Source organism: Pelecanus crispus, chromosome 7 (genome assembly GCF_030463565.1).
Source record: "Pelecanus crispus isolate bPelCri1 chromosome 7, bPelCri1.pri, whole genome shotgun sequence".
NCBI classification, from domain to species: domain Eukaryota; kingdom Metazoa; phylum Chordata; class Aves; order Pelecaniformes; family Pelecanidae; genus Pelecanus; species Pelecanus crispus.
In genome coordinates, this window is record NC_134649.1 from 2,383,756 (window position 1) to 2,411,712 (window position 27,957).

The 27,957-nt window shown below is 40.1% G+C and overlaps 2 protein-coding genes across 2 annotated transcripts in view; one reads left to right on the forward strand and one right to left on the reverse strand.

Moving 5' to 3' along the window:
* The window catches only part of IQCH (IQ motif containing H), a 72,759-nt gene extending 67,449 nt beyond the window's left edge, over positions 1-5,310 (reverse strand). Inside the window, exons 1-5 of the mRNA XM_075714129.1 lie at positions 5,265-5,310; positions 5,059-5,159; positions 4,259-4,375; positions 3,801-3,898; positions 3,347-3,461 (exon numbers count right to left, since the gene is read on the reverse strand). Coding sequence (XP_075570244.1) covers positions 3,347-3,461; positions 3,801-3,898; positions 4,259-4,375; positions 5,059-5,159; positions 5,265-5,310 — 477 coding nt within the window. The remainder of the gene's footprint in view (positions 1-3,346; positions 3,462-3,800; positions 3,899-4,258; positions 4,376-5,058; positions 5,160-5,264) is intronic.
* On the forward strand, positions 5,309-27,588 carry AAGAB (alpha and gamma adaptin binding protein). The gene is made up of 11 exons (XM_075713708.1): positions 5,309-5,381; positions 13,000-13,190; positions 14,125-14,221; positions 15,024-15,113; positions 17,461-17,544; positions 22,302-22,384; positions 23,070-23,163; positions 23,994-24,098; positions 24,613-24,662; positions 25,188-25,279; positions 26,883-27,588. The coding sequence occupies exons 1-10, from the start codon at positions 5,309-5,311 to the stop codon at positions 25,263-25,265; spliced, it is 945 nt and encodes a 314-aa protein (XP_075569823.1). The 3' UTR covers positions 25,266-25,279; positions 26,883-27,588.
* Positions 27,589-27,957: the final 369 nt, after the last annotated feature.

Sequence of the window (27,957 nt, forward strand, 5' to 3'; positions counted from 1 at the left end):
TCTGCTGATACTTCTATTGCGTAAGCGTAAAAATAAATTTATGAGAATTCTATTTTTTGACAAACAAAATACACCATAAAAAGTCTAAGAATCATTAGAGGTATATTTGAACTATTAAACAATTGAATTACTTTGTGAAAGCACTAAAAATGGTCTAACTTATTTATCTGCACAATATATTCTCTTCTTTTGATAGTAATTACAAGCAGATGTATCAATGAGATGCTCATTTAGATTTGGGTTTGTAAGAACAAAAGTTATTATCCAAGCCAATTACTCTTTTACCCACATGGCTGCACAGAGACAGAAAGTTCAATTTTCACCTCATCAGTGATTTTGTGGTATTTATTTTATTACTATAACACACCACTGTAAAGAAAGGAAACTGCTTGTGCTATTAAGCAAGAATTGGGGGAAAAATTGAGTACTTCCTCAATTAAAATAGGAGATGACTCACAATGCTGACTCCCCACTCAGACTGACAGTGAAATGATCAATGCTGGAGTGGCAGATTCCACACGGGATAACAAGAATTGAAATGCTTAATAAAAAAAAAAAAAACCTGATAAAAGTTACTTTGTCAGCTTAGATGTATGACAAGTGACAATTCTACATTTGCAGGAGCTGGAGCAGATGGTATCATGGGGCTCTTCCATCTATATTATTCATCCATCTACATTATCCAAAGTCTTAAATTTAAGCTGTCTTGAACCATCGTGATGCAGAATAAGAAAAAGATGAGAATAGCGGGGCAAATAGTGCATTATTACTAATACAATGCTCAATGAGAACGAACATTATTGCACTCTATTAACATGGAATATACTGGAGTATACAGAACAGGTTGACATTCAGTACAGTTAGAGAGTACAAATCTTGTTCTACTTCAACACAAAAGTCATTTCAGAGTTGAGGGCAATTTTATCATGGAGTAAGCCAACAAATCTGATTCATTATGTAATTCTGTTCTGCAGATGCATGTGGTGCATGGTTTCTAATAGAGTCCAATTCCTTTATGAATGGACTACACTATATTAATCTTTGAAACGGGATTCCTGTTTTATGTATTATCGGTAACTAAACCAATTTTCATATCTAGCTATTTATGTTATCTGCATATTCTACAGCCCCCTAGAAACATCTTTTCATTTACATCTTTATTGATGATAATATTAACTTCTGTGTATTCTGAGTGTCACAGAAAGTATCAACTTTTAGAACGAACAAAAACCCCAAAATCCAAAGCTGCACAAGCATCAGTTCAGGTGTTTTCAATTAAGCATGGTTTTTTTTTTTTTTTTAATTTGAACTTACACACTTACCAGTTATGGATAACAATGTCTTTTCAGCCATTGCTATACAGAGGCTTTACAATTACTGCATGAGGAAGACACCTCTTTATGGTTCTCAAGCTTTATTAGAAGAATAAATCCAATTACAACACATAGTGTGTCGGGGGGGGAAGATGGGGGGGACAGTGCTTCACAATTCTCCCTGTGAGTAGATTTGCAGTCTCCTCTGGATGCTGCTATGACTCAGAAATACTGTATGTGCGAGTAAACAATAATTTTAAGCCTACTCTGACACCTGTGGGCAAGCTATTTCCCATATGACAAGTATTCCAGCAATGCATATGTGAAAATAGCATCTGTGCTTATTTGACTCCAACCTTGGTTTATCATACAAACACGACTTATGCTCCATTTCTATTCTTGCACAGCGTACTATGGAGTGCAAAGCACAAAAATATTACTACGTGAATTATTAATTTCTCTCAGAATCCCTACGAGTTGAAACGTTGTTTTCTTCAAGCCTATGTACCCGGAAATACTGTCTGCAAACAGAAAGCTATTCGGTTCACTAATATTTCTTTTGAGTGGAAAGGAATTTTGAAAAAACACCAAAGTATGCTTAAAGAAACCAAAACTGTTTATAGCTACAAGTGAAGACAAGACAGGAAGTAAGGAATTGTAGGTGATAATTTCCCAGCTGGATTTCAGAACTATTTAATAATAAAAGCTTTTTAAGTTGGCATGCCGGGCATGTAGAACAGCTGGCAAAACAGCACTGTTTGCCATTTTCTTTATAATGGGAAATTAGGGCTAGCTTATGTGTCACGGGATATGCATTTCTAAGCAGATGCCATAGATACCAGAAATGAAAAGACAAAAGGAAAGTCAAGGCAGGACAGAGCATGTGCTCCAGTGTAAATTAAGCTCATTCGTGCACACGAAGAGTTGAAAGACCATAGATAATACAGAGTTTACAGAGTAGCTGAACTCTGATCTTTTTTTTTTTTTTTTCCTCACAATATAAGTGCATTCATATAGGACAGGGTTGGAATACCGTCGGGGGGGAAGGAAAAAATAGAGAGAGATCTTCATTGCACCTTATCCATCATTTCAAGAGCAAGCAATATTTTAATACTACTTTATGTTGGGACTTCTTTTAGAAAGATAATCAGCGATATAAGTGGTGGGCTGTTCATTCTGGTTATACCATTTCAATCCCTAGCTTCTGGTAACAGTCTTAGAACTACAGAGAGCCTCTTCTTAAGGTTCTCCCTCACTCAGAGCTCCCTTGAATTTAAACAGTAATAACCCAAAATCGTGACAATGGCTATTTTTCAATTCAACTAATTACCTTCATTTGTTTTTAAAATATGTTTGAGGAGACCACCTTGAAGCCACCAGTCAAAATTCACGGCTTAGAATAAAAAAGAAAAAATAGTTCAGATGCAAACATTTTAAGAAGGCTTCAAATGATCTCACAGCAAAAAAACAGATTTCAAGGAGAAAGCCTGTTTTTATCATAGAGGTGACTACCCTATACGTGAACAGAAGTCTTTCCCACAATTTGCCATATCTTTTATGCAAAACCAAAAAAAGAGAACCACTTTTAGTCTCAAACAACCTTTATATCTGTATTCATCCTATTCCAACATATAGTTCCATTTATTTTAGACACGTGGCTTGCAGAATCACAGTTAAGCATACAGTATTTGCAGGACTGGGACCTTAAAGCTGAACACACACCTCATTTCAGAACTTTTAACAACGTACTTGGGGGGAAGTAGGGGGAAATAAAGAATGGAAGGCTTGTGGATGCACCCATGATGACACTGAAGTCCTTCCTAGTTTGAAGTTTATCTGGACTCTGAGGCTGGGAGAAGGCTCCTATCTCTCAGCCCACTCATTCTACTGAGAATTTTTTAACACATTCGCTCATAGATGGTGTATTACCAAAAACTTCTGACTCCATGTGGAGTCAGAACGTAACATTACGGGATCAAATGGTACTCATTTAACATGGTCTCTGGCAGGGTAAGTAGAATGTTATTTCAGACCTGTGAACCTTGAGAAATGCGTAGCGCTGATTTGCTGTATGTCTGGACAGTCACGGGCTCCACAGGTACTCGCGGTAAAATAAGCTGTTTCTGAGAAGCACCAAAATGAAGCCCCCTGATTTAGAAAGAAACAAACAGTGAGGTTTTTAAAAATTACTTTTAATTTAGCTATTAAACCCATACTGCTTCCACCTGGATGAATCTGAAATACCATATTTTTATTTAAGTTTGCATTAGCAAAAAAATCGCAGGAGTTAGCAGAAGGTTGCTGTAGCTACTTAGAACTGCATTTATTTTTGTAGTTTTTAACTTAAACAAAATAAAACCAGAATAGCAAATGACCAAAATAACCTAATCTGGGCCAATATTCCCATTTGCTCTACAGGATTCTGATACCACAGTTTTTCTGTCTTGCTACTTGCATTCTCTGCAGTAAAACAGCTGCTTCACTTACCATTTAGGGGGCTCTTTTGAATGTACTTCTTTATTATCAGCAGAAGAAATAGTTAACGCTTGTCTGTCTATAGGATTTAAATAATTTTCAGTGTGTTTCTGTTAGAGGGAAAAAATAATGTTTAGACTATCACAAAGGTATGAGGGATAGGAAATTTATTTAACTCAGTTAATTTAGCAATCCAGATCTCCACTTGACTGAAAAGTTGATAGGCTTTGTGCTTCTGTTGGACTAAATCTGATTTTGGTTCACGGTATGAGGCACAAGATCAGTTAATTTTGACGACCCAAAAGAGGAAGCCGTCGTTCTGAACTGTAACGCCTGATGAATCCCATCATTTGCCAATCAGAAAGGGATCTTGCAGGATGACAAATACATGGCCCCATGCGCTCTAAGTGAACTACTGACAGAGATCCCAACAACTGAATCCTTTTCTGGGTCGGCTCCGTTTTACTTACTCTCAGCCCAAGTGCAGTTCTTTCAATTGCTGTTTCGAGGTCGCTAATATCCACAGCTTTTACATTTCCTTTCAAGTTGATATTTTTCAGTTTAAGCTTGTGGAGGTCTTCTTGACCCTAAAAAGCAAGTTATGACAAAAATCATGCCCACAACCAAGACCTATGGGATTATGTAGCAGGATTTAATCCAAATTAAATGCTTCCTAAGTATGGAAAGAAATACATGTTCTTGCAATCCCATGCTTCTGTACTTTTATAAATAAGAGGTATATAAAGCCAATGACTTTAAAACCACCAATTGCAGAAAACCTGAAGAAAGTTAATTTTAAAACAAATCTCAATGGCAATAAAGAGATAATAAAGAGATAATAAAAAAAAAAAAATCAAAGCAATGGCAATAAGCTTCAGGACTGGGGTCCTTTGCCAAGGAATGATCTTTCCGTACACTTTTCAAACACCTCTCTCGGCACAGATGGCTTAACCACGCTGGAATCTCAGAAGCGGTGCCGAGAGACTGGAAGGCAGCGGCGGCCTGTGAGGAGACCATGTCTGCCCGTGTCAAGAACGTGCGTTTAGCCTGCGCTAACCCAAGCAGCTCAAGGGCGCGTTGTCCTCAGGATCACAACGCTCACAACGCTGACAACGCCCAAGCCCTTAGCCAGAGCCGCCGGCGCCGCCGCTCCCTCCCAGCCCCTCAGCAGCAGGCCGCGCCGCCGCCGAGGCGGCCTCCCCGGGGAGGAAGGGCTCCGGCGGGGGCCTGGCCGCCACGGCTGCCGGCCAAGGACGGGCCCGGCCCGGACCCACCTGCCCCAGGGCGGCTCCCGGCTCCGCGAAGCCGGCCATGGCGGCTGCCGCCCTCGCCCCTGGCAACGGGACGCGCCGGCCGGACCGCACCACCCGCCTCACCCCGGGGGGGGGGAGCGCACGTCAAGCGCGGGCCGAGCCCGCTCTCCGGCTCGCTCCTCCCCCGGCTCCATGCCCCGCTCCCCCCTCCCTGCAGGGCTACCGGGTGGTAGCGGCGGGGCCGGAAGGGGCGCGGCGGCGGGCGCCATGGCGGCGGCGGGGCCCTTCGCGCTGGTGACCAGCTGCGCCGCCGGCTTCGCGGCCGAGGAGCTCGTCAAACGTGAGTCGGCGCCGCGGCGGGACCCGGCTGGCCGCAGCCGCGGGGCCCCGGCCTGCCCGCAGCCGCGGGCCTCGGCCTGGCGGCGCCTCACGCCCGGCCCGGCCCCTCACGGGAGCGGCCGCCCCCCCCTCACGCCCCGTCCCCAGAGCGGCCGGGCCCTGCCTGCCCCCGCGCCTGCGGCCCTTGGGGAGGGCGGCAGGGGCCTCCTCCCTGCTTTAAGGAAATAAGCTCTTTAATATAGACGGTATATAGACATATATATGTGCGTTTTGCACCCGCTGACACCAAGGAGCAGGCGATATCGCCACCACAACCGACAGGGGAAAAAAAAAAAAAAGGCGGGCCCACATCCCAAAATGCTGCGCTACCCGCTGGCCACTTGCTATGTTTGAGGTGTGAATAAACTGTCAGAATTCATACCTGGACTAAATAATCTGGGAATTGCCTTGAGGCCAAATGAAAAGAATACTTTCTTCAGTAACAAATGAAGAACAGATTCACGAGACCGTAAGGTTTGCTGCTGGCCGTTCTGGCCGTTCACCCAGTGCAAAAATGGACTTGTTTCACTGGGACATGGCAGCGGCCCCCATGGCCCCTGGAACACGAGGGGACACCAGAGTGGCTCAGGAGCATAGGCAAGGGAAAAAAAAACAGAAGCAGACTAAATACTGTCCCTTTGGTTTCATCTTCCATTTATGCAGTGAACAGACAATATTGGATCTTAAGGATAGTAAAATTTCTAAAATTCCTGCCGAGTCTGAACTCTTGCTTTACTCAGGCTTGCTTTCCTGCGTTAGACCACTTCTTGTCCCAACGCAGAAGCACCAAAAAGGGAAAGCTAAAAAATTCTTCCTTTATGCAGTTCAGAATTGTAGATGACACTCACTCCATATCAAATACGTAGAACTCATTTTGTAGGAAGTGGTTTTCTTGGAACCCAGTTCCCCTTTTTATGGCTTGACAAAGGGAACAGAAGAATGAGACCAGATAATAGAGAAGACTTTTGGTTTAGTAATTCTAAAACGAGGGGGATTCCAGGAAGAAGCTGTTTAGATCTTGGTGGTTTTGCTGTTGTGGCTTGTTAGTACAGCCCTGCTTTTTAGGGAACTGACATGAACAGTTTGATGTGCACACTAAGGTGTGTAACTTAACAGCCCCACCCCCTTTTCTGGATTTTTTTTTTTTTTTGGCTGTTTCCAAGTAAGATCTTGCCTAGAAGCCTGATAAAGGACAGGGCTGCCCCAGGGACTGGCTCCCTCCATCTCGTTAAACCACATTTTGAACCAAGAGTGACAGTACAAGGTCTGCAGTCAAAGGCTGCTCTGCCAAAGCAGCTAGGTTGATACCGAATGATTTAAGGCTTCCGTGCCAAAGAATAATAGGCTTCTGTAAAATCTTATTCTTGGTTGTTGCTTGTTTTTGAGGAAGGTGTAAGCAAATTAGAAGGAATTATTCAAGGTTCTTGGAGGTTTCCTTTGATTATTTTTCATAGTGAAATTAAACAAGTAAAATAGGAAGGTGAGCAAAAAGCTTCATAGAAATGCTATTTAATCTGAGAAAGTCTTAAAACTTAACATTTTTAAAAAATAGTACTCACTTTGAAATGTCTAGGCTTCCACTGTTTTCCAGTACCAGAACCAGAGTCTTATAGATAGTCTTTGTGTCTTCTGATTGGGTTGCTTCACAAAAGACATTAACATCTTCCTGAAAGAAACGTGATCATCTACTAAAATAAATATAATGAGAATTTTAAGTTCCTGCTTTGTATAATGGGTGGAATTACATCAGATCTAGGAGCCCAAGCAGAACAAGCACTGTAAAACATTCAGGGACATACCAATTAGGACAAGGCAGCTGTGGCCGGCTACGGTAGCCTGGGCTGAAGGGTTTTGGTGGGTTGGAACAAAATGCTGGTGCAGTTCTCAGAACTTGTGCTTTTACACTGTGAAAGCATCACACCAGGTTAAAGGCATTATTTGACAATGTTCTTAGCACAGACCTAAACCAAGACCATTATATGAGCACCTCCGAGGCAGTACAGCGTTTGAGATACAATATGTATGGTTAAATATGCTATTAAATGCTGGGTTGGTCGGTAGGATCCGTATAGCTGTTGGCTTTATAATGCGAGAGTCTATAACAGAAACATGAAACAAAGCCCTTGTCCGTGTGATCGCTGCTTTTGCCGCTGTGTTGCTGGATTTCCCTGGTACGTGCTCTTTCTAGGCAAATCTATTTTATAAATAGAAAGAAGCCGCCTTTAGGAGGTGTACAAGAACTGATTTTTCCTGCTGCCTGCCAGAATGTTCCAGGCTAATTACAAGGCTTTTTCCAGTGTTTTCATCCTGTTAAGTAGGAAGTGGCATGAGGATGAGAAGAATATTGCGGTACATTTGCTAGATATACTTTTATTCTTTCAAGTTTCTGTGGGATGTCCTAAATGCTTTATTTCATTAGCTTTGTTTTGTCACAGTATCTATTTAAAATGCACAGAATAGGATTGGTTCTCCTCTTAGATATATTTATCACAAATTAAAACAGCAAATAAGGTTGGTTTAGTTTTTAAAAATGCTGGCCAACAGATAAATACTGTCTGATGTGGGTTTTTTTTTTTTTTTTTCCTCTTTTTTGACTGTTTACCACACCCCTCCTTCCCCCCAGCAAAATATCTACCTTGAATGCATATTTCTGAGTGCTCTTTACTCCTTGTGTAATTTGCAGGAGTATTTTTTATGGTGTATTCCACCAGGTGGCTCTCAAGGCCCAGAATGTGAGAACCACTTGGTGTACCTACCAATGAAGAGGACTTGAGATCATGTAGGGCATCACAGGAAACTGAATTATATTCTTACAGCATGCATTCAACCTGAAAAACACTAGGAAGATTGATCAATACCTTAATCCCTTTGGAAGAAAAACCTGCAAAGAGGAGTTGTAACGATTCTGAAAAAATATTACTATTAAACACACACTATAGTAGAAGTGCTTAAATATCAGTTGGGTATTAGAGAACAGGGGACATGGCAGCAAGAGACCTACATCTGGTTCTTTGATTATTGTACAGCTCTTTTCAGAAACGTTATTTCTGGTCTCCAGTTCTCCTTTCAAAAAAGTATTTGCTGCCTTGCACTTACAGAATGCTTACTAAGCCTCTGTATTACAAAAAGGGAGTGGATGTTCGGTTTTACAGTTTTGCCATGTCCTCTTCCTTGTCTTCTGAACCATTGTTTAATTTTATCTTGTCTATATGCAAGCTCATGAAATTAAAAGCCAACAAGTTTAAAGCAGTAAAATGTAAATAGATAGCTGAAATTAATTTCCAAAAATATTGTTCAGAATTCTGTCCAATTTATTAAAAATTATAGATACTTGTGAGTAAAGAAAGGACACAACTAACAAACTTGCTGAAAAACATGAGCTACTGACTGACTCCAAGTAAAAAACCAAAAAACCCTTTTCCTTTGGAGAGATTCCACAGAAGTTTGGAAGTTCATTGAGCTATATGATACCAGTCACTTATCTGGATTGAGCCATGAACTGATCTCGTGTCAGTTGCTGTTGTGTTCTTAAATGGTTTTCTGATAGAAAATGGGCAAAGTGAGTCATGAACTGGGACAAACTGGAGGATAATTGTCCGTGTCCAACAGATGTGGTGATCTTAGTGTAGGTGGGCATTAGTACGGGGGCTCTGGAGGTTGCACAGGTGAGTCGTGCCGAGTATGCAGGAGGTAACGACCCGAGGGTGATACTGGAGCCGGCTTAGGAATGGTCTGTTTGGTCCCTAGCCTCAAATAATTCAGTACATACACAGTAGACGAAGCTTCTATTGCTCCAAAGTGCTTTTATACAGAAGTGTGGGATACTGAAATACATCTTAATTAGTATTCAGCAGTTACTGGTAAGATTGTGAAAGTTATTTCAGTAAAAGAAGTGTCCAGCGTTAGTAGTTTCAGTATTTCTTAGAGGACCCTGAAGTCTAAATCATGCTTTTGAATGACACTAAGCAATGTTCTTTTGTGGCATGAACTTTTCCATGCATTTTTTAGTACTCCCTAGTGGTGATGCATTTGCAGTCCGTTTTCATTCCTGTCATCCAAACAAGCCACTTCTGCTCTATGAAAAGGCAAGCTAATTAAGTCAGCCCAGTAGGTCTGCCTACTGTTGTGGTCAAAGAGTGACTCAGTTGGTTTTCCAGGCTCTTTGGATGGCAAACCACTGACACTTTCAATGGCTGGGGAGTTTAAAATTAAAAATGAGTAACTCACTAGAGATAAATTTGACAAGCCACCTCCTTTTGCCATATTGGTTTTCTAGACATTTATTCTGTATACAAATACAAGTTAATGGGGTTTATTCCGATGAGTATTCTCTAAAATTAGATATGAAACTATTCTGGCCAGATTTACTTTTTTCATTAAAGTATAGGCTGTCTTGGAAAGAAATTCCTGGAATCCAGAGGTGGTAATGTAATCCTTAAAACTAGATCCAACATGGAATACTTGACAACTCAGTTTGAGTTGCAGCGTCTATTTCTTTTGTAGTCTCTGTTTGTTCACTCTAAAGGCCAAAAACTAATGGGCCTAAGTGACTTTTGTGGAAGGGAACTATTCACAAGGTACCCAAACTGAATTTAGTTTCCTGCCATGAGCAATCAGACTGGTTTGCAGTAATTTGTTACAACCCTACATGCAGGCTGAGACACAGCAAGTCTGAATCCTCTCAGAAAGTTCCTGCAATCCTTTAAGTTTAGTGTGCAACGTCCATTTTTACTGAGAGAGAAATTTCACAGGGGACTGGCAAAATCTCTTTGGATGAATGACAGGTAATCAGAAGCACAATGGGATGAAAGACAACCGCTTAAAATACAGGAGCAAGTAGCACGTAAATAAAATGGAACACATCCTCATTCTTCAAGCAGTATTTTGAGGCCTAAATTTGTCCGTGAACTCTTTAGTAAGGAAAAAAAAAAATCACTTACAAAGCAAATGTGGAAGTTCTTTCATATCAGATTTTGAAAATCTTTTAAGAAGTTCTTTCCTTTTGTATTCTTGCTAGGGTGGCTAACTTCACTGAGTGACTTTTGAGCAGACTTCCTTTCCTCACCCTGTTTTCCTCCCTCTGGCTTTGAGTCCTATTGCTAATTTTCTGTGTTTCAATAATTTCTATGGGCTCCTTTATTCTCAACTTCTTGTGGCATTGACTTGCAATTCTGTTAGCTTAGAACTGATTTTTATTTAGGTATTTATTTTTAACTGTCAAAACACCAGTGAAGGGAAATTTACAGCCTATTTTATGTAGCATTCAAAACCTCCAAACAAAACACCTGGTTTCCAGGGCAGAAAATTAAGATTATGCCTGCATTTGAAAAGCTAGGCAGCAGATAATTCCGGAAAGAAAAGGCATCCCTGTGTTTTGGACATGCACAGTGACATTGTCTGCCTAACTTGTTTCCTTTCCCAGTTGCTATAATTTTGTCACATTCTATCTAAGCAGGGTGAAAGCTACCTCCCTTGGCCCTAAGAGCCATTTAAAAGAAACTCCTAGTCTAGTAGCAGTTGGTACATATTAGAGTCCTGTTTACCAAAGATACCAAACTAAATTATGCCGAGTAGAGCACTTAACACCTAGTCATTCTTAAAGCTCTTGTTTTAAGCAGAAAAAAATAACCTGTCATCTGCCAAAATGCCTTTATTATGACAGAATATGTACATTAAAGCTATAGAGTTTGTAAAGTGACATGGTATCATTTGATAATCTGTTTTAATAATTACTCGGGGGGAGTGGTGGTGGTCAAGAAGAGCAGACTTGATGTATTTGTGTAGCCTAAATTGAAAAGCTTGGGTTTAAAGCTAACTGAAAAGCTATTCTTGTGTTTCCCTGGAAGATGGGTGCATAGGTATTTCCTTCATGTCAGTAGAGCATAATATCAGCTAATGCAAACCGGATAGAGATACCTGCTGCAAAGTGACTGCAGCATTGCTATGAAGTGTTGCAGGGCAAGCAGAGACCCACGCATAAAAGTTTTTATGAGAAGCGTGGGAAAAGAGCTTCTGTGTGCCGCTGGAACTGGTGTGCACTGCTTAAGAGTGATTAAAAAAAAGCTGTGAAAGAACAAAAATCTTTCAAGATTACTGATCTCGGTTAGCTGTATTGGTAGTCTCTTCCATATTTGTTCATAGAACAAGCTAGTGCTCTAAGAATACAAAGTTTAGAGCCAAGGTTTGTTTGGTATTGACTCAGTGCCATCATCCCCCAGCCCCAAGGTGACATGGATAGTCTTATCACAGAACAGCTTCTGACTGAAGACCAATTACTCTTAAAACTATTGTCAGAGTAAAAAGGCAAACTTTCTTAACCTGGAAAAAACATGTAGATGTGGCTTTTTTTGCCACCCCACCACCTCCTTTTTTTTAAAAAAAAAAAACAAACCTGGACAGGAGATTCCCTTTGAGGTTTCTGAGGTTGGATTTCTCCCTCAGATTTGCCCCATCATCCTCCTCACTGCTGCAAATAATCCTTCTGGTTTAGAGCTCTCCTCTGTGCCACCCTGTGCACCATGCTCATTCACCAGTTAGATTTCTCAGACTTTGCAGTTAGTTGCAAAAAATCGTTGACCCTTCCTATGGCAGCCTTGGCAAGGAGTTTTTCCTGCCTTTTCATTGATAAGATACAGATAATTTCAAATTCATGTCCAGACGGTTTAGGGAACAGCCTGTTCTAGCATCTCCAGGAACTGTCTCCGTACCTTTAAAATATAGAATCATTTAGGTTGGAAAAGACCTTTAAGATCATCCAGTCCAACAATTATATGACCCTTAAGATCTTTAAAAACCCATATACTCTATTTCACATTGGTTTTTTTTTAATCTCTTCTGATGGCCAAGGAAATTCTAGATTACTCAATTTTATATATATTTGACCTGTGTTTTAAAGTGTCCACAGGTTTGTCTGGCCTGAGCAAGATATTCTGCCCGTTCCAGCGAGGTATAGATGGGTGCTCTGCTACCGACTAGAATTCAGCTCCAGCAGGTGGCCTACATGCTATGGGAGCGTGCGCTGTGAAGGTTGCGACCAGCACATGAAGGGCAGCGTTTAACACTACATTATCAAAGCACTGCCTTGGATTTTAATTGCCGGACTCCTACATGGAATTTAATGGGAACTACAACTGAATTGTAGTAACTCGGTTTGTTTTCTCATTAGTTACCTTCAGGTTTTGGTCACAGTCAAACAGTTCTTTACATCTGAACAAACGTGCAAGGTTTGTTTCTGCTGTAATAAAGTCTAGGTATTCTCTCCATACATCCTGTTTACAGGTAGCGAGTTTGAGGCTAACACTTCAAAAGGCATTTCCAGGGAAAAAAAGGCTTGCTTTCTGAAGAGCTTCTGTACCATATTTTATTTTGAAAGCTAAATAATAAACTCTTTTGAAGGCTAAATAATAAACTCTAGGACAGAGTAACAAATTGAGTTTAAATTTTTAAAGGTGTTAAATATATGCTGTTTTATTATAGTAAGTGAAGATGGCTCTGTATTGGTACAGCACCAAGCTTCTCTGGACAAATTATTTTCTTGATGCTGTTCTTATCATCTGTCTTTTTCATTTTCTCCAATACAGGTATCACAGGAAAAGATGACCTTACTGTGGGTGCAATTACAAGTGGAAGAGTGACTTTTTACCCCTGGACAATAGATAATAAATATTATTCTGCAGATATTCACCTCTGTGTAGTACCAAACACATTTCTTGTGACTGGAGATATTGCTGAATCTGTGCAAGCATTCGTTGTGTACTTTGACAGCACAATAGTAAGACTCTTCTGCTTCGTTACATTGCTTTATCTGTATGATATAGTTGCCTTATCACAGTGATAACCACGCATTATATTCTCTTAATCTTGTGCCATCCATTTTAGGCTGTTCTATTAATTGTCAGTAGATCAACGTTAAATTATGCTTGCTAACAACAGAAGCAGTTTCCTTCCCTTTTACTATTATAATCCAGCTGGAAGAGAGGTTTTTCAGGATGCAAATATGCAACTAAGTTAGGCAAATCCTCCTCCAGCCCGCCACCTCCAACTTTACTCCTAGCTGATGCTAGTTCAGAAAGGCTGCTTTAGGATAGCCAAGAATGAAGGAGCTAAACATTCAGTGCTATCATTTTACCCCAAATTGTTTCTACTAACCGGCAGCAGTGAAAACAGTGCTTTAGCAAAAGTCAGAAAGATTGAGGGAAAAAATATTCTAAATAAAGAATTGTTTTTCACCACAGATGGGGAAGGGTGCATACCACACATTCTGCAAAGATACCTTTAACCAGACACTTCAGGGCTGTCTCAGAATAAACTAGAGCAATGGGAGTAGTTCACCAGCCCCCATAACATCCACTTCAGTGTAGAAGATGGAGTAGCTGCACATTAAACTCGAGATATGCTTAAAGTGAAATACTCATGATTAAGTAAAAGTCTTTCCTGAACTACACTCGGATTGCATAATTAAACATGAAAGGGTTGTCCAAGGCATTAACTCATCTGTAAGGTAAGTCAAGAATCAGAAGGGAGTTGTATACAAGTCAGCTTCTCCGATTAGAACACAAGTGCCTTAAACATACTTGATCTGCAGTCTAGCATATTTCCTTACTTCATTGCTTTTATTCTAATACTATTAATGATTTAAAAATAGTTTAAAACCTAAAGTATTTGAGGATGTATTCCAAAGAACTTTTTTTTTTCCCCCCCTTTAGAAATCTGGACTTGATAGTGTCTCTGAATGGCTTCCCCTGACAGAAGAGTGGTTACCAGAAGTCATGATCCTGGTTTGTAACAGAGTATCTGAAAATGGTATGAAACCCAAAGAAGTTCTAAACTGACTTAGAGTTATTAACCTTGCCTAATAATTTATTTTCTAGTTAAATCAACACAATTGTTTCTCAGAATGTGTGAGACTGGGCTTGAGATTTACTTGATAAGAGCCAGGTTACTCTCGCAACCAGGAACAGAAGAGTCTTAAGCTAGTTGTGGTTAAAACTGAATCAGAATTTTACAAGCTTGCTTTAAGTGAGCTCTGTGTATCCCATTTCCTAGTATACCAGCACGCACTGCACAGTAACTAAAAAGGCATTTGTATTACTGGACGTGCATGATCCTCTCTGGTGAAGAATGAGGATGACTGTTGGTTGCTTAACTACAGTGGAAAGTACATTGATTTTTTTTGACTGGACATTAAATACATGTGTTTGCTTTGGTTCTAGATTAGTATATGCAACACAACAGCAAGCTATAAGGTGCAGATACGTCCCCGTAACTTAATTCAGATTCAAACCTAGAGTTAATAGAAGTCTTCATTCACTGTGGCACTTCACTTACATTTCCTTTTGAGTACCCACTGCAAAGCCATTTGATTTTATGGTATTTAAAAAAAAAAAACACACCCACAATTCAAAGGAGGAGTTTGTTTCACTCTGGAGTTTTTGGAATCAAATTCAAAGTGAATAGAGGACCCATGCCAGCTACTATATACTTTTTCCCCATACAATCCAGAATAAGCAAACAACCAAGGGAATAAAATGTAGCTAAAGATTCAGCTGCTGCTATTAGTCTCAAACATGTATGCTTAGTACACATTTTTGTTTCCCAACTTTAGGTGTCAACAGACAGAAAGCTCAAGAATGGTGCATCAAGCACGGCTTTGAACTGGTAGAACTTAGCCCTGAGGAACTGCCTGATGAAGATGGTAGGACTGCTACTTCTGTTTTAATTTGTAGGATGAAAAAGCATACCAAAATATCTTCTAAACAATTGCAAGGGGCATAACGTTATGTGCTACACAATTACAGCATGGAATGCTCCCAGTTGGTGAGGCTTAGTCTCAGCTATAAAAGGTCAGGAGGAGGAGGAGGTTATTTCCTCCAAGAAATTCCATTTGTCTCCTCCCAAATACAGCTGCTGTTTATGTAGCACCTACATAAAAATAATATCTGCTCCTTTTTCTGGCACTAATCCTAGGACTGTATTGATAGATTAGAAGCATTTATATTCCACTTTGGAAATAATCTAAAAAACAAGAACCAGAGAGATGCACAAGAGCAGGAACATTATTTGTCTTTTAAAAAGACTTTAAAAACTATTGTACCTACCAAGAGAAGATAGACATTATTCAAACAGTGACATGATAGGCTGAAAAGGGGAGATTGTTAAAAACATTTTATAATTGCATGCACTGTTACACAGGAAATAAGCCAGTTTCAAAATCACTGGCTGACCATACGTGTAGAAAAAACCCATCAAGCAAAGTCACAAGCGTGATGTGTGATGTTCCACTCTTGAAAAGTGACTGTGCACTTCCTGACAGCCTTATCAGCATCAGCCTTACCTCCTCATTTCAGTGATACAAAAAAGTGTTTACATCTTACCGCTGTAGAGCCAAAATGAGATAACTGACTCCATTTCCAGGCTTGAGTGGAATTAGTCACTCACATTTGCTCTATTTCAGGTTCACTAAGTACATAGCTGTCACCAGAAATAATTTATTCTAAAGGCCTAAGCTAGAACTCAAGTCCCACCCCTTCCCCCCTTTAAAGGCCTAAATAAAAATTGTATCTTGAGTAGCTAAGATCACCCCTTCTCCCCCTGCCATGTCTAATTTAAAAATACATTTCTTTTTGACACTTTGGTAGTCAGGGAGGGAGGGATACACATACTTCTGATTTACAGAAACCAGAAAAATCAGAAGTGGATACCCCCTAGACTAAAGTTTTCTTATGAAGAGCTTTAAAAGGAAATACTAGTAACATTAAGTCAAGGGTTTTTTTCTGTTGAATAATTGTTGTAAAGAACAAACTGTTTACTATTTAAATAATATAAATAATGGGAATAATAACAACTCAGGATGTTAATCTTTGGAGTATTACGATAGATGTTCTTTCCTGGATTTTTAATAAGGTAGTTGATTCACTGTGACTCAGGCATAGGAGGAAATGTATTCTGCTGACTAACATATTTACTGCATAAACATGCTGTATGAATTACTTACAAAAGATAAAATGGATGCAGTAAACATGCTGGGCCAATACCTGTTTAAAAATTATGCCATTTCTGGCAGCTTATCACAAATGAACCAAAGCTCTTGCTATGACTGCACTGTCAGTTGTGCAGTAAGGACAAGAACTCTAAACTGAGACTTGATAACAACCCTGATACAAAACCAAACAGCAGTGTCGTAGAGGGCAAAATATTTGATCTAAGGGGTCATAGACAGCTTTAAATTAATTTTTAAAGGCAGTTTCAATTACTACACGAGTCCCTGAGTCATCCTAGAGGAGTGTGATTTTTAAGCAATCACATCTTTGTATCCAAAGGGTTTGGGGTTTTTTTTTCCCCTATTGCTTTGTGAGAGCTGCACAAACATGGGAAGCTGACTAAACTGAGGAAATGGGAAAACTGACTTTATACAAAGTGGTGTCAGATCTATTCAGTAAATAAGTTGAAGTCCAAATAATGCTTTCCCTAGTTTCAAGTTACTGTAATTCACAGGATTACTGGAACATTTGGAGTTAGATGTTGTGGAGAGAGCTTTACAGCGATCATTTTCATGTTTAACAAGCATCACACCTTTTTTAAATGGTTGCCTGAAGTCCTTTAGTTTCTAAAGGAAGGAAAAGTAATCCTAGCATCTATTTTTATGCCATACAGCATTCTAAAAGATCTTGGGGTAAAAGATGCCTTGCTTTTAACAGCAACTTAAAAATTGTCTATTACTATGAAATTTACTTGTATGTTATTTAACAGTGTCAGCCTCATGCTAAATATTTAACAAAACCCCACTCAGAATTTATGTCTCTCTACAAAAGACTGAGAGCTCACAGTTCATAATACCTGGAAGCCTAGACCAAGAAGTGAGGCATTAATTTCTTTTTGTGTGGCCTCTCATGAAGCAAAGGCAAAAAATCCGTGTTTCCTAACAAAAGTAGTAATTTATATCGATTGTGATAAAGATAGGACAGGCATTCAGACAAACACCTTCTTACTTTCAGGCACATGGTGGTTTTTGGTCTATGCAATGTCTTTGTCTTTTGCTTTAGATGACTTTCCAGAGTCCACTGGAGTGAAACGAATTGTACAAGCTTTGAATGCCAATGTGTGGTCCAACGTAGTCATGAAGAGCGGTATGTAACACAGGTTCCTCTTATGTGAATTCGGGAGGATGCGAGGCCTAGAGGGCTTAGTATTTTTTTAGCAAAAGTTTAAACTGAGCAGCTACAGTACTACTGCCACTGCATCAGTGTAAAGAGAACTAGAGCACTCTTCAGCCTCTTACATGGAATAGCAGGGTTTCAGGTATTGCTTTCACTGTCCCTTGACACACAGAGAAACTTACAGGCAATGGGTGAGATTTTTTTCCTGTTTCAGCATCTGTTCCTGTCCCCTCTGTACTTTGGACTTGCTCTCTACCAGTAACTTGAGTTAAATATTCCCCTAACTCCTCAAATTTCAATGAAAAAAATGGAAGCTTGTTCCACCGAACTCCAGCAGCAAAGAGCTAGTCATTATCAGCTTAGTCTAAAAACTGATGGATGGTTTAGTGTAGAAGTAGTAAATGTTAAATTCCAAATTTATTATAGTTTTTTGAAAAAAAAAAAAAAAAAGAAATTGAAACAGGGATGAGAATAGCAAGCGCGGAGATGAGATTTGGCAAAGAAGTGATTTCAAAGGTCTGTTGAAGGACATACTAAGTGCATTGCAAGAGGACTGTCTTCTCTACAGAAAACCCCACTTGAGCCCATGGAAACCACAGAATTTTTTGAAAACAGTGCAAAAACCAGACAACCCCAGATAATTGATTAACACGTAGAATAAGAGTTTTGGAAAAAACACTTTAGGATTAGACTCATTAGAAAAGGAAATGCTGTGGCTAGCCCAGAGTTATTGCAAGCGTAGATACTTCCATTTATTATTCCATTCCTTTAATTACCTTTCTAATAACACAAGCCATTGCAGGAAATGTAGGAAGATTGACTCCTGTGGAGTGCTTGGCCTTACATTTTTTATTTCACAAAGTCTCATCCTACTAGCAACCTTCTGGTGTCTGTCCGCTCCCTGATGTACAATTTTCCACTGTTGCGGCTTCTTCCTTCCTAAGTCTTTTAACTGTGTAATGATTTCAAGTGCTGAGAGGCTTCTGCTAGTTCCTGTAACTGCAAGATGGTCACTGGGACTCAGGAGAACTAGGATGAGAACTACTAAACCAATTTTTTTTTTTTTTTTTTAAGGTAGCCTTTTGAGTATTTCTCATACCACATCAGAATGAGGTTAAGGTTGGTTCTAACTTAATGTAACCATTGTAGAGAAACAGGTAGCCATTTGAGATGGTGGAAAGTTACCTCACTAGTGCTAAAATGGTTTTCTTAACAGCATATTTCCTGCATGTGACAGATGCCACATTACAGAAGAACAGAACTTAGTCACATGTTCAGTTCTTCGTGGGGGGGAAATCCCTATGCATCATTAGTGTGTTCTGTAAAGGTCAGACTCCTTGAAAATCCAGATTTTCTGTCTCCACAGTGCAGAAACCATACAGCATTGATACAAGTTACTACAAGCCTCTCAGGAAGTGAGCTATATTTGGAAGTTGTTGCAGCCTGACTATGCTTTCAAAGGGAAATTGTTGAGTTCATTTTACTTAAAATAAAACTTTTTACAACCTGTAATGTATCTTTTGTTTTCAACTTCCTCCTGATTCTGGAAACTGGCTGCCATGTAAATCAAACTTTAGCTTTTCTACTGAATTACCTGTAACTGCTGGCCATTTAGAAACTATGCAGTCATAATTCATGTGAAGATTTTTCATGAAGTATTTGTGTGGTAGTAAAGGCTTATAAGTGTTATACACTGTTAAGTGTAGCCAGCTAAAAAGCCAATGTTACAGCGCTGCCTTACTTCAGCTATCTGTATGAGAATTTAAGTTTACAGACAGAGCAGGAATGATTGTTTTTCAAGTACAAGCATTAAATCCATATTATTTTAAGGTGTTCTATCTTAAACCCAAACACAGTTGTTCTTAAGTTGTGAATTATTTTTTTCACACACCTATTAAGAAAATTTTTGACTTTTTGATTTTTTTCCTCTAACCACTAAATACATTCACTCACACCAAATCATAGAAATAGGTATTAAACATAGCATATTTGAATTATAAACATTGTTACATCAAGTAATAGCACGTGATTTGTGAGTGAATAAAGCAGTACTGTCTCTACTGAAAGGAAAAACAAGCAGTCTTACCTGAGAGTGTCCTGAGGGCAATTCCCTTTGCAGTTGGTATAAAGTTGTTGGTGCTCCAGGCCTCAGAGCTCTCTTCAATCTGAGGGTCAGGTGGTTTTCTTTCCCTTGCGCAGAAGAGCATGAGTAGCTCTTCAGCTAACATCTTCCCCCCGCAAAGGTAGCGCACTGCTGGTGTCTTTAGCTGTCCCTTCAAGAGCAAAACCAGTTGACCTAGATGGCAAGAAGAGAAACAATCTTCTGCCCTCTGAAAGAGGCTACTTGGCTACTGTCCTGCCTAAATACGTGTTCAGTGATCCCAGCTGAAGCTGGTTACCTGGGGTGGGGCCCGTAATTAGCCTGGCTCTCTTTACAAAGAATGAGCCTGATTTAGGGGAACTGTTTAAACTTAGTTATTTAAACAAATTATGCATTTTGACTTTTTAATTCCAATTTCGTATGGAGGTTAGGCTCACCACATGTCAGCTAGAGACAGACTATGGAAGAACAGTAGATAAAGACAGTGGAAAACATTTTGCTAGGAAATGAGCATATATGAACCTCGAAGCCACGCTCAGAGCACAGCGTACTAGAGCTCCACAACTATCGATGAGCGCTACCTGTGAGACTATATAGACTCCAGCATAATGGGGCCACCAACCATTACAATAAGTTGAGTGAGATAATTTTTGGCTTTGATGCTGTAAGAGCACTGTGTAAGGCATCACCCACTTCCTGAATTGCACCCAGAAGTTGAAATAACTTTTACATCCAATAAAAAGAGTTTATAGGAAGGCTTTTGCAAGGGTGTGCCTGCAACCAAGTGTTATGTCTACCACCTCCCTAACCACGGATCCAGAAACAAATAGCTGCTTTTCAGAGATCCCTGCTGTGGATTCCAGCACTTTCTAACTAGGACAGCATTTTGTAATTATGCTGGCTGAGGTTGTGTGGGGGGGGATGGAGCCACTGTCATTTTTCTGTACAGGATGAACTCTGATAGATACGAAAGAGGGACATGATTAGGTCACTTCATCCACCCCTCTGCCAATGCGGGAATGTTCTCTCTCAAGTACATTCTGGACCGCAATGTCCAATCTAGCTTCAGATGAGTCAGAAATTGGCTAAATGTTGATCTTTACAGTTTCTCTAAAGACAGCTCTTTGCTCAGCCTGCTAAAACTTGGGGAAGCTACTTTGTTTTGGGTTGTGAGTCCCAATCTTTTGTCACTCAAGTGCCTGTTAATTTAGCTGGTGGACTTCACGGGCTTTCACGTGTCTTGTAACCGAACATTTTTAAGGCGATTCGTTTGGCTCGACTCAATCACTTCTTCCCAAACCTTTGGCAAGTTAAAGCAGTAAAACTGTATAAAACAGAGCCAGCTGAAACAAATACCTGCTGGGGGGTGGGGGGAGCACGAGGGGAGAAAAGGCCTGGGACAGGATGCGCGGTAGCCTAAGTACACGGCACAGATTATTAAACAGGAAATGAGGTCTTAGTAAGTCTCTAGTGGAGACATGTTTATATGTTTTCTAGATAGCCGATGGCTTTAGTTACACATTCAACTCTCCGAAATGAAATTTTGTACAAATGGCAAGTAAATTTGGACAGTGCGTAAAAATGACATCACCTCAACAGTTAAGCCTAGAGCTTAGTCATTAGTGTAATATTAATTGAAAACACTTTTTAAAAAAGTAATCTTAATCTTTCTTCTGGCACAGGTCATTGTTTCCTGGCTATTTGTAGTACAATAATTTAGTATTATTTCTTTTTTAGTTGACCAAATACTAAGATTTTCAGAAAAATCTCCCGAGTCCCCTGTGTAACCACAGACATTTACTACTCAATGCAAAGCCAGCAGAAAACATGGCTTAGAAAAAAACCCAACCCAGAATATCACCTATTATGCATACATTTTTATTTAAAAAAAAAAAGTTTTAGAAATACAGTTAATTTAAAAATACTGTACTGCATGTATTATCTTAGATGAAAAAGATGGTTATTTAGCTTTGAATTAACTTTTTTTTTTTTTAAGGTTGGATTTTAAAATACCATTGAAATACACAGTAGGTTAGGAGATGTGGAAAGACCAAAGCACCTTGCGGTGTGAAGAAACAATTGGATTTGATGGCTGGGTCCTTCCATGAATTCTGAATTAGATGTTTTAAAATTGCTTTTGCCATTACTGTAGTACTCAACCTATTTAGACAATATGTCTATAAGCAAAAGCACTTGTTGCATTTCCTGTATTTAACCACAAACCCCGTGCTGCTTCCCATGGACAGTGAAACCTGGTCCACTGAACACCAGTAATAGCAAATGCTGCTTCTGTGTTTTGAAAACTGCCTTGTTTGGAATCAGAAGACATTTGCTGGACCAAATCCTAACAGAGGAGTGACTTCAAATAAGAAGAAAAAAATTCACTTCTCATGTGGCTTACACATCCATTTCCTGTTGGTAATATTTAGCAGCAAGTATTGTTAGTGTACTTTAAAAAAAGCTTAGAGAAGCTGAAAATTTTCTGCTTAAAATAGTGCACTGATATAGTTTTACAGGGTGCTCTGTGTGTGTCTTCCCTGAAATAGCCTCTATCCCATCTGGCCAGTTACAACTGTTGGTAATAATGCTGCATTTTCTGTCAGCCTAACAGCTGTTTTGTTTTCAGACAGGACCCAGGGCTTTGGTCTCCTCAGTACATTAGCAAGTGCAAACTGTAGCATTGGGTCAGAAGAGAACCAAGATACAGAAGTAAACAGTAATTCCTATTTCTTGTTCTTTGCTCATACTGTTTCTTGTGTTGTTCTTTCCTATTGTCATGCTTGGTGTAGCGGTGGGGGGGGGCTTTCTTCTGTTTGCTCCTTTCTCGAGGGATGCTTCACAGCCTATTGGGCTGTGTGTTACAGGAAATATTTCTGAAGCCTGAAAAACTATCTGCATTTTTCTTACAAGACCTGAGACAGTTGTTCCTAGGAGCTGTCACCTCACGGCTGTGAGCTCGCTTGCTGTTTTTCAGGACATTGCCTCAGAACTCAGCATTTTACCCGGAGATGTCCGATTGTGTGCTCAGTGTGGAAAGCTGTTGGGTGTTGATCACACTGACTTCAGCACTGTGTAAATGCTTTACTCCATACAAACCACTGGAGCCAAGGAAAGATTGTTAAAAGCTCCATTCAAGATGTTTTTCATTAATATCCAAGAGCAGTATTTTGTGCAAAACAAAAACTATCACTTGACAGTGTTATTTAAAAAACAGCAAACCTATCAGAGAAAAGCTTCATGCAGTATCTACATACAGTGTTGCAAAAGTGGCTTTTCATAATACACGTGGTATGGGTTTTGCAGTCAGTAATAGTTTAAGGAAGCACCTGATTTGCTGGTGATGCTTTTTAGGTTCATTATTGGATACTCTTAATATCTGTTTGTTTCCTGACAGGCCAATCCCTCGGCAGCAGAGAGAGAAGAATCCCATTTAGACAACAGAGAAGATGGAGCTAGCACCGACAACCTACAGATTGACAACACCGTAGGTAAGCTCATTCCCTGCTTGGCAGATATGTTGGAGCAGGCATCCCTGGCTGGGATGGTCCCAGAAAGCCACTGGCTTTTTCTCAATGAAAAGTATGGCACAAATGCACTTGGCAGAGCCCGTAGAGGCCAACTGTTTGGTCATCAGGTGTTCTCCTTCTTGAAAAAATGGGCCCAAGTTTGGATAGGAGGGAGCCCCGGCAGTACTACCAACTGGAAACAGGCAGATCCGATTTTGTCACATTTCCCGATGCGCGTATTGTGTATATTGTGTATACCTAGACACATCTTTATAAGAATAAAGTTTCAAGCTTTATGGTTGCAGAACAAAAATCGTTACAGTTTGACCCAGCAGGAGGTGGATGAAGCAGTGGAGTGCTACTTGGGGCAGTCCTAAGAGTTTCAGGTGTTTTAAGCTACAGGTCTTTAAATAATTGCACCATTCCAGGAGATGGGACTTTCTTATAAGTTGTATGTGGAGATCTTCTAAAGGTTGGGTGGTGTTAGTTGTGGTCTAAGCATAGTCTCATTACTCTTTAATTTATTCTGTGGCTGTTCGTAGACAGATCATTTTATAATAAGCAAGAAACCTTAAATATTGGATGAATTCAAAAAAGCTCTTGCAATGTAATGTATCAAAATTAATTGCCATTGTAATGATGCCATGAGTTGCCTGTATGAACAATCAGTAAATGAAATGTTTCGTACCCTCCCATGGGGTTGGAATTTGCAAACGGGATTTGCAGATGTTAAAATGTTGGTTTTATCAGGAAGGCTTTCATACCAAAACAGAGTAATTTACCTTAAACCAATCCATATACATTTATTTCAGATCCCATGTTAGATATGGACATTCAAGAGTTAGCCAGCCTAACCACAAGAGACAGTGACCTGGAGAACTTTGAAAGGGTGTTTTCAAAGCTGAAAGAAATGAAAGGTAACGTACCAGGGAGAGATGTACTGAGCTGTAGCACCTATTCTAATCACTCAAAGGCTTGAAAGCCAGTGTGTGAATTGGGAAGATTGTACAAATTCCTATTCCCCTGTCCGAGGTTTTTTTATAAGGAGCTGATCTTTTCATTAATTTGTCCTTTATCTTGAGAGTGCTTTTGAAAGAAGTAGCTATTGTGCAGCTGACTGCTACCACACTGATTTTGTCCACTGTGAACTAACGCTACACAGTTTTCTATAAACAAACCTTTTTTTTTTTTTAACTCTACAACTGCGTGCTAGTCTTGCAGTTTAAAGCTACAAATGTTTGAGACGAAATCCTGTGTGCTCAGAAGCATCGGCTTTCTGGTGTTTGGGAATTGCAATTGCTCTTACTCAATAAGATGTCTTTTTTATGATCTTGAACTAGTTTCTTGGTAGTCCCCTAAAACCAGCTGCAATAGGCATTTCTCTCCCTGCTCGCTCCTGAGGTTGACAACCTGTCATGTTCTTTTTCACAGATAAAGCTGCAACGTTGCCTCATGAACAAAGAAAATTACACGCGGAAAAGGTGAGGTTTTGAAATTGGCATTGAAATTACTAAAAATGGGGTTTTCCTTTCTAAGCTGTAGTTACTAATCTTGTAGAGTTCCTCTGTTAAGAGTAGTAAGAATGAGCCACACAGTCCTAGGGAAGCCTGTCTGGTATCTCCCAAGAACTGAGTAACAAACCTGGAACTTTGAAACACCAGAAGCTTTCCCCTTTGAAAATTTCTGAAAGGAAGGCCCTGCAGTCACTGAAGGTAGAAGCCAGCTTCTACTTCAGTCAATGGAAGAGCCTTGATCTCAAGGAAAATTTAATCATGCCTTAATTAGCACAAGCTTTGTATCACATACGCCTCCCATCAAGTCTAAATTACTGCCTCGGTGTTGCTGAAATTTCTTAACTTCAGAGAGGATTAGCATCGTACCTAGAAACATGGTTGCTAGATTTAACTGCTGCTCTGTTTCTGAGGTTTTTTGGATGGTAAGTGCAAAATCTTCAGTCATTTGAGGGGAATTTTTCTCCCTTTCCCATCTTTTTTTCCTGCTGTTAGGTGGCCAAAGCGTTCTGGATGGCAATTGGAGGAGACAGAGATGAAATTGAAGGTCTCTCTTCGGATGAAGAAAACTAAGTTCTCCTGTAGCTGTAAGCGAGAGAGCAATCCTCAGAGTGCTCTTTTCCTGCAACGAGCCTTTATTGTGCAAAGCCCCATTTAGCTTTAGGTGCTTGCTTTGGCTAAAGGATTCTCTGCATTGTTGTAGCAAGTAACACATTCCACAGCATGTAATGGTTAGAGTGGTTTTGTCTGACTGTTCGTTTATGCTCTCTCGGAGAAGGTGATGCATGTGGTTAGAGGAAATAATAATTAGTTTACATTTTTCAAATTAACATTTTTATTGTTTCCTCTTTTGAGTTTAAATAAACAAATTTACTACCAGTTATCTTTCTACATATGGCTGGTGGTTGTTAAGTGACTACTTAATTCTAAACGCAACATTTTAGATGTAGGCCTGTTTGATGTTTTTATGTAGCTTTATAGCTGACTTACTAGTTAAAACAAACCAGATTTATATGAGCCATGAAGAGAAAGCTGCTGAATTGTACCCTATTGAGGGATGCTATGCCAAGGCTGCCAGGTTAATCCTGCCGAGTGCCAAAGCTATTAAAAATGGCCCACAGGCTTTGAATTCTGTTTGCGTGTGTAAGTATGCGGTCCTTCCCTGGCAAGTCAGGTGTTGTGCCACACTCCCTGGCTTTCCATTAGAAACTAAATTTGGGATTAAATGCGAGACAGATTTTTGCTGCTGTTCCAGGGGTGACATTCCCCGCCCAAACCTTCTGCAATGCTTGGCCTCCAAGGCCTAGCAGAACGCACAGACCCAGACCTTCTGCTGGCGAATTCCGTCCTAAATACCTAAAGAGAAAAGCTATGATTTCAAAAACCCCACGCTGTCATCTGGTGTGTTTATTACGGGCTTAACGCTCCTGCACTTTCATCAGACGGTACCAGAGTACGAGTCTCAAATTGCTGCTTCGTGGTATCAAGGGTTAGAAGAAATTCCTTTGTCTTTGGATTTAGTCTGTCGTCATCTTCTGCAGAGTCAGACGACCCACTGGAGAGTATAAACATGCAAGGCACTAGGAAAACAGGAAGGCAGGCCTGGGCTGGTGAGGGAGAGAGAGGAGAAGAGGTAAATGCCGTCCTATCTCCTCTGCTACAGTCGGTTGTGAGAGACAGGCAGCGGATCAATGGAGAGAGGTAGCCAGCAGATGCCCCGCTGAAGAATCAGGCCTTCCCTGGTGCTTGTCTAAGGTACCCTGTGAAACGGCATGGATCTTCCCCAAGAGCATTTCCTTATCAATCTGAAAACATGCCCTGTTAAGCAATCTTATTTAGAAATTTTGAAATGAACTTTTCCAATGGCTTTTTTTTTGTGTCAATAAATTTCATGAGTCTTGAGACAGCGGCTTTCCATAAATTATTTGACGGCTTTAAATTTTGAAAGCACTTTCACAGTGGTTCTTGACATTCATTGCCTCTTCTTTTAAGATTAAGCAAAGCTAAAATAATAGCCTTCTTGGAATGCTGTAAATCATTGCCCGGGTAAAAACTGCAGCGTTTTCAACTCTTTAAGAAACAGAACTGAAGCCTTGTTAGTCATTTGAAAAGCATTCCTCATACAAAGACTGAGCAGTGGCTCCACCATAGTCAAATACCTGTTTTTAAGAAGAAATGTTCCTTTTACAGGGATACATTCAAGGAACCGCACCTACCAGGGCCACCTCCTAACCTGAACGACACAAACCAGCTGCCGGGCCTTGCTGTGACTTTGCCATCTCCTCCCATTGTCTCCTCCTTTTTCCCCAGAGAGCTGCAATAAAGAACTGAAGGTGATGCCTTCCAAGTAGGGAACAGTTCTCCGTGTTTGCTTCTTGGTAGCTGAAGATTTTTTTTTTCTTTCTAAATATTTGTTGTGCAATAGCGATAAATGGCAAAAGCGCAGAGCAACTTAACTGAGTGCAGTGAAGAACATAATGCACGTGACTACTTCATAAAACAAATTCTTTACACATGTGATATCTTTATGTGTGCGATACACATGTGACAGTTTATTTAAATTTAATAAAATTATACAAATTAAAATCAAGTTCTCTGCTGCCTTTTTACACGGTAGCAGCAGCTAAATTCCCAAAAATGATGCCTTATGCCAGGAATCAGAATTACCAGTTGGGGAACACACTTCTTCAGCCTATTCCAAATAGGAGGAGGAGATTTGTATTACAGGAAATAGGTAAAGAGTCACGGCTCTTGGTGTAGACAGCGATGGGAACAAGCCTTTGAGAGCGCAGGGCGAGCGTGGCCAGGACAAGCAAGCGTGGTTTGATCAGAAGAACACAGTCTGGTACAGTAGGAGTTAGGCCCGACAGCAGGGGTTGCTTCTGCCTAAGATCGGCAAAACATTTGCGCGGGTAATATTTTGGTGCAGCTCTTACTAAGAACTCTTAAACGCGTTTTTGTTGTCAATGCGTGTCTTGTTTGTAGATGCAGCCTGTGCTTTAAAAAACCACAACTCATCAAGGTAGGGAGTGTGGCTAGGAGATACTAGAAAATAGTTTAATGATCCTTAAAGAGTACTGTATTGTATTTTTCAATCAAAACTTACTTTGCTGGCAGCTTGTTTTTTCTTCTGTGGGTTAGGTTTTTTTCTGAAGAGAGGCTTTGTTCTTGGCTACAGAATTTCTTTACAAAATAGATATTACAGAAATGACTAGAAGGGGCAGTAGTGGAAAAGCAAACCTGAAACTTGCTGTGTCTAATCTTA

Coding starts and splice junctions, on each gene's coding strand:
- AAGAB (XM_075713708.1), top strand. CDS start 5,309: ATGGCGGCGGCGGGGCCCTTCGCGCTGGTGACCAGCTGCGCCGCCGGC. Junction 5,382..12,999: donor GGCCGAGGAGCTCGTCAAAC/GTGAGTCGGCGC, acceptor TCTCCAATACAG/GTATCACAGGAAAAGATGAC. Junction 24,663..25,187: donor GAAAATTACACGCGGAAAAG/GTGAGGTTTTGA, acceptor TCCTGCTGTTAG/GTGGCCAAAGCGTTCTGGAT.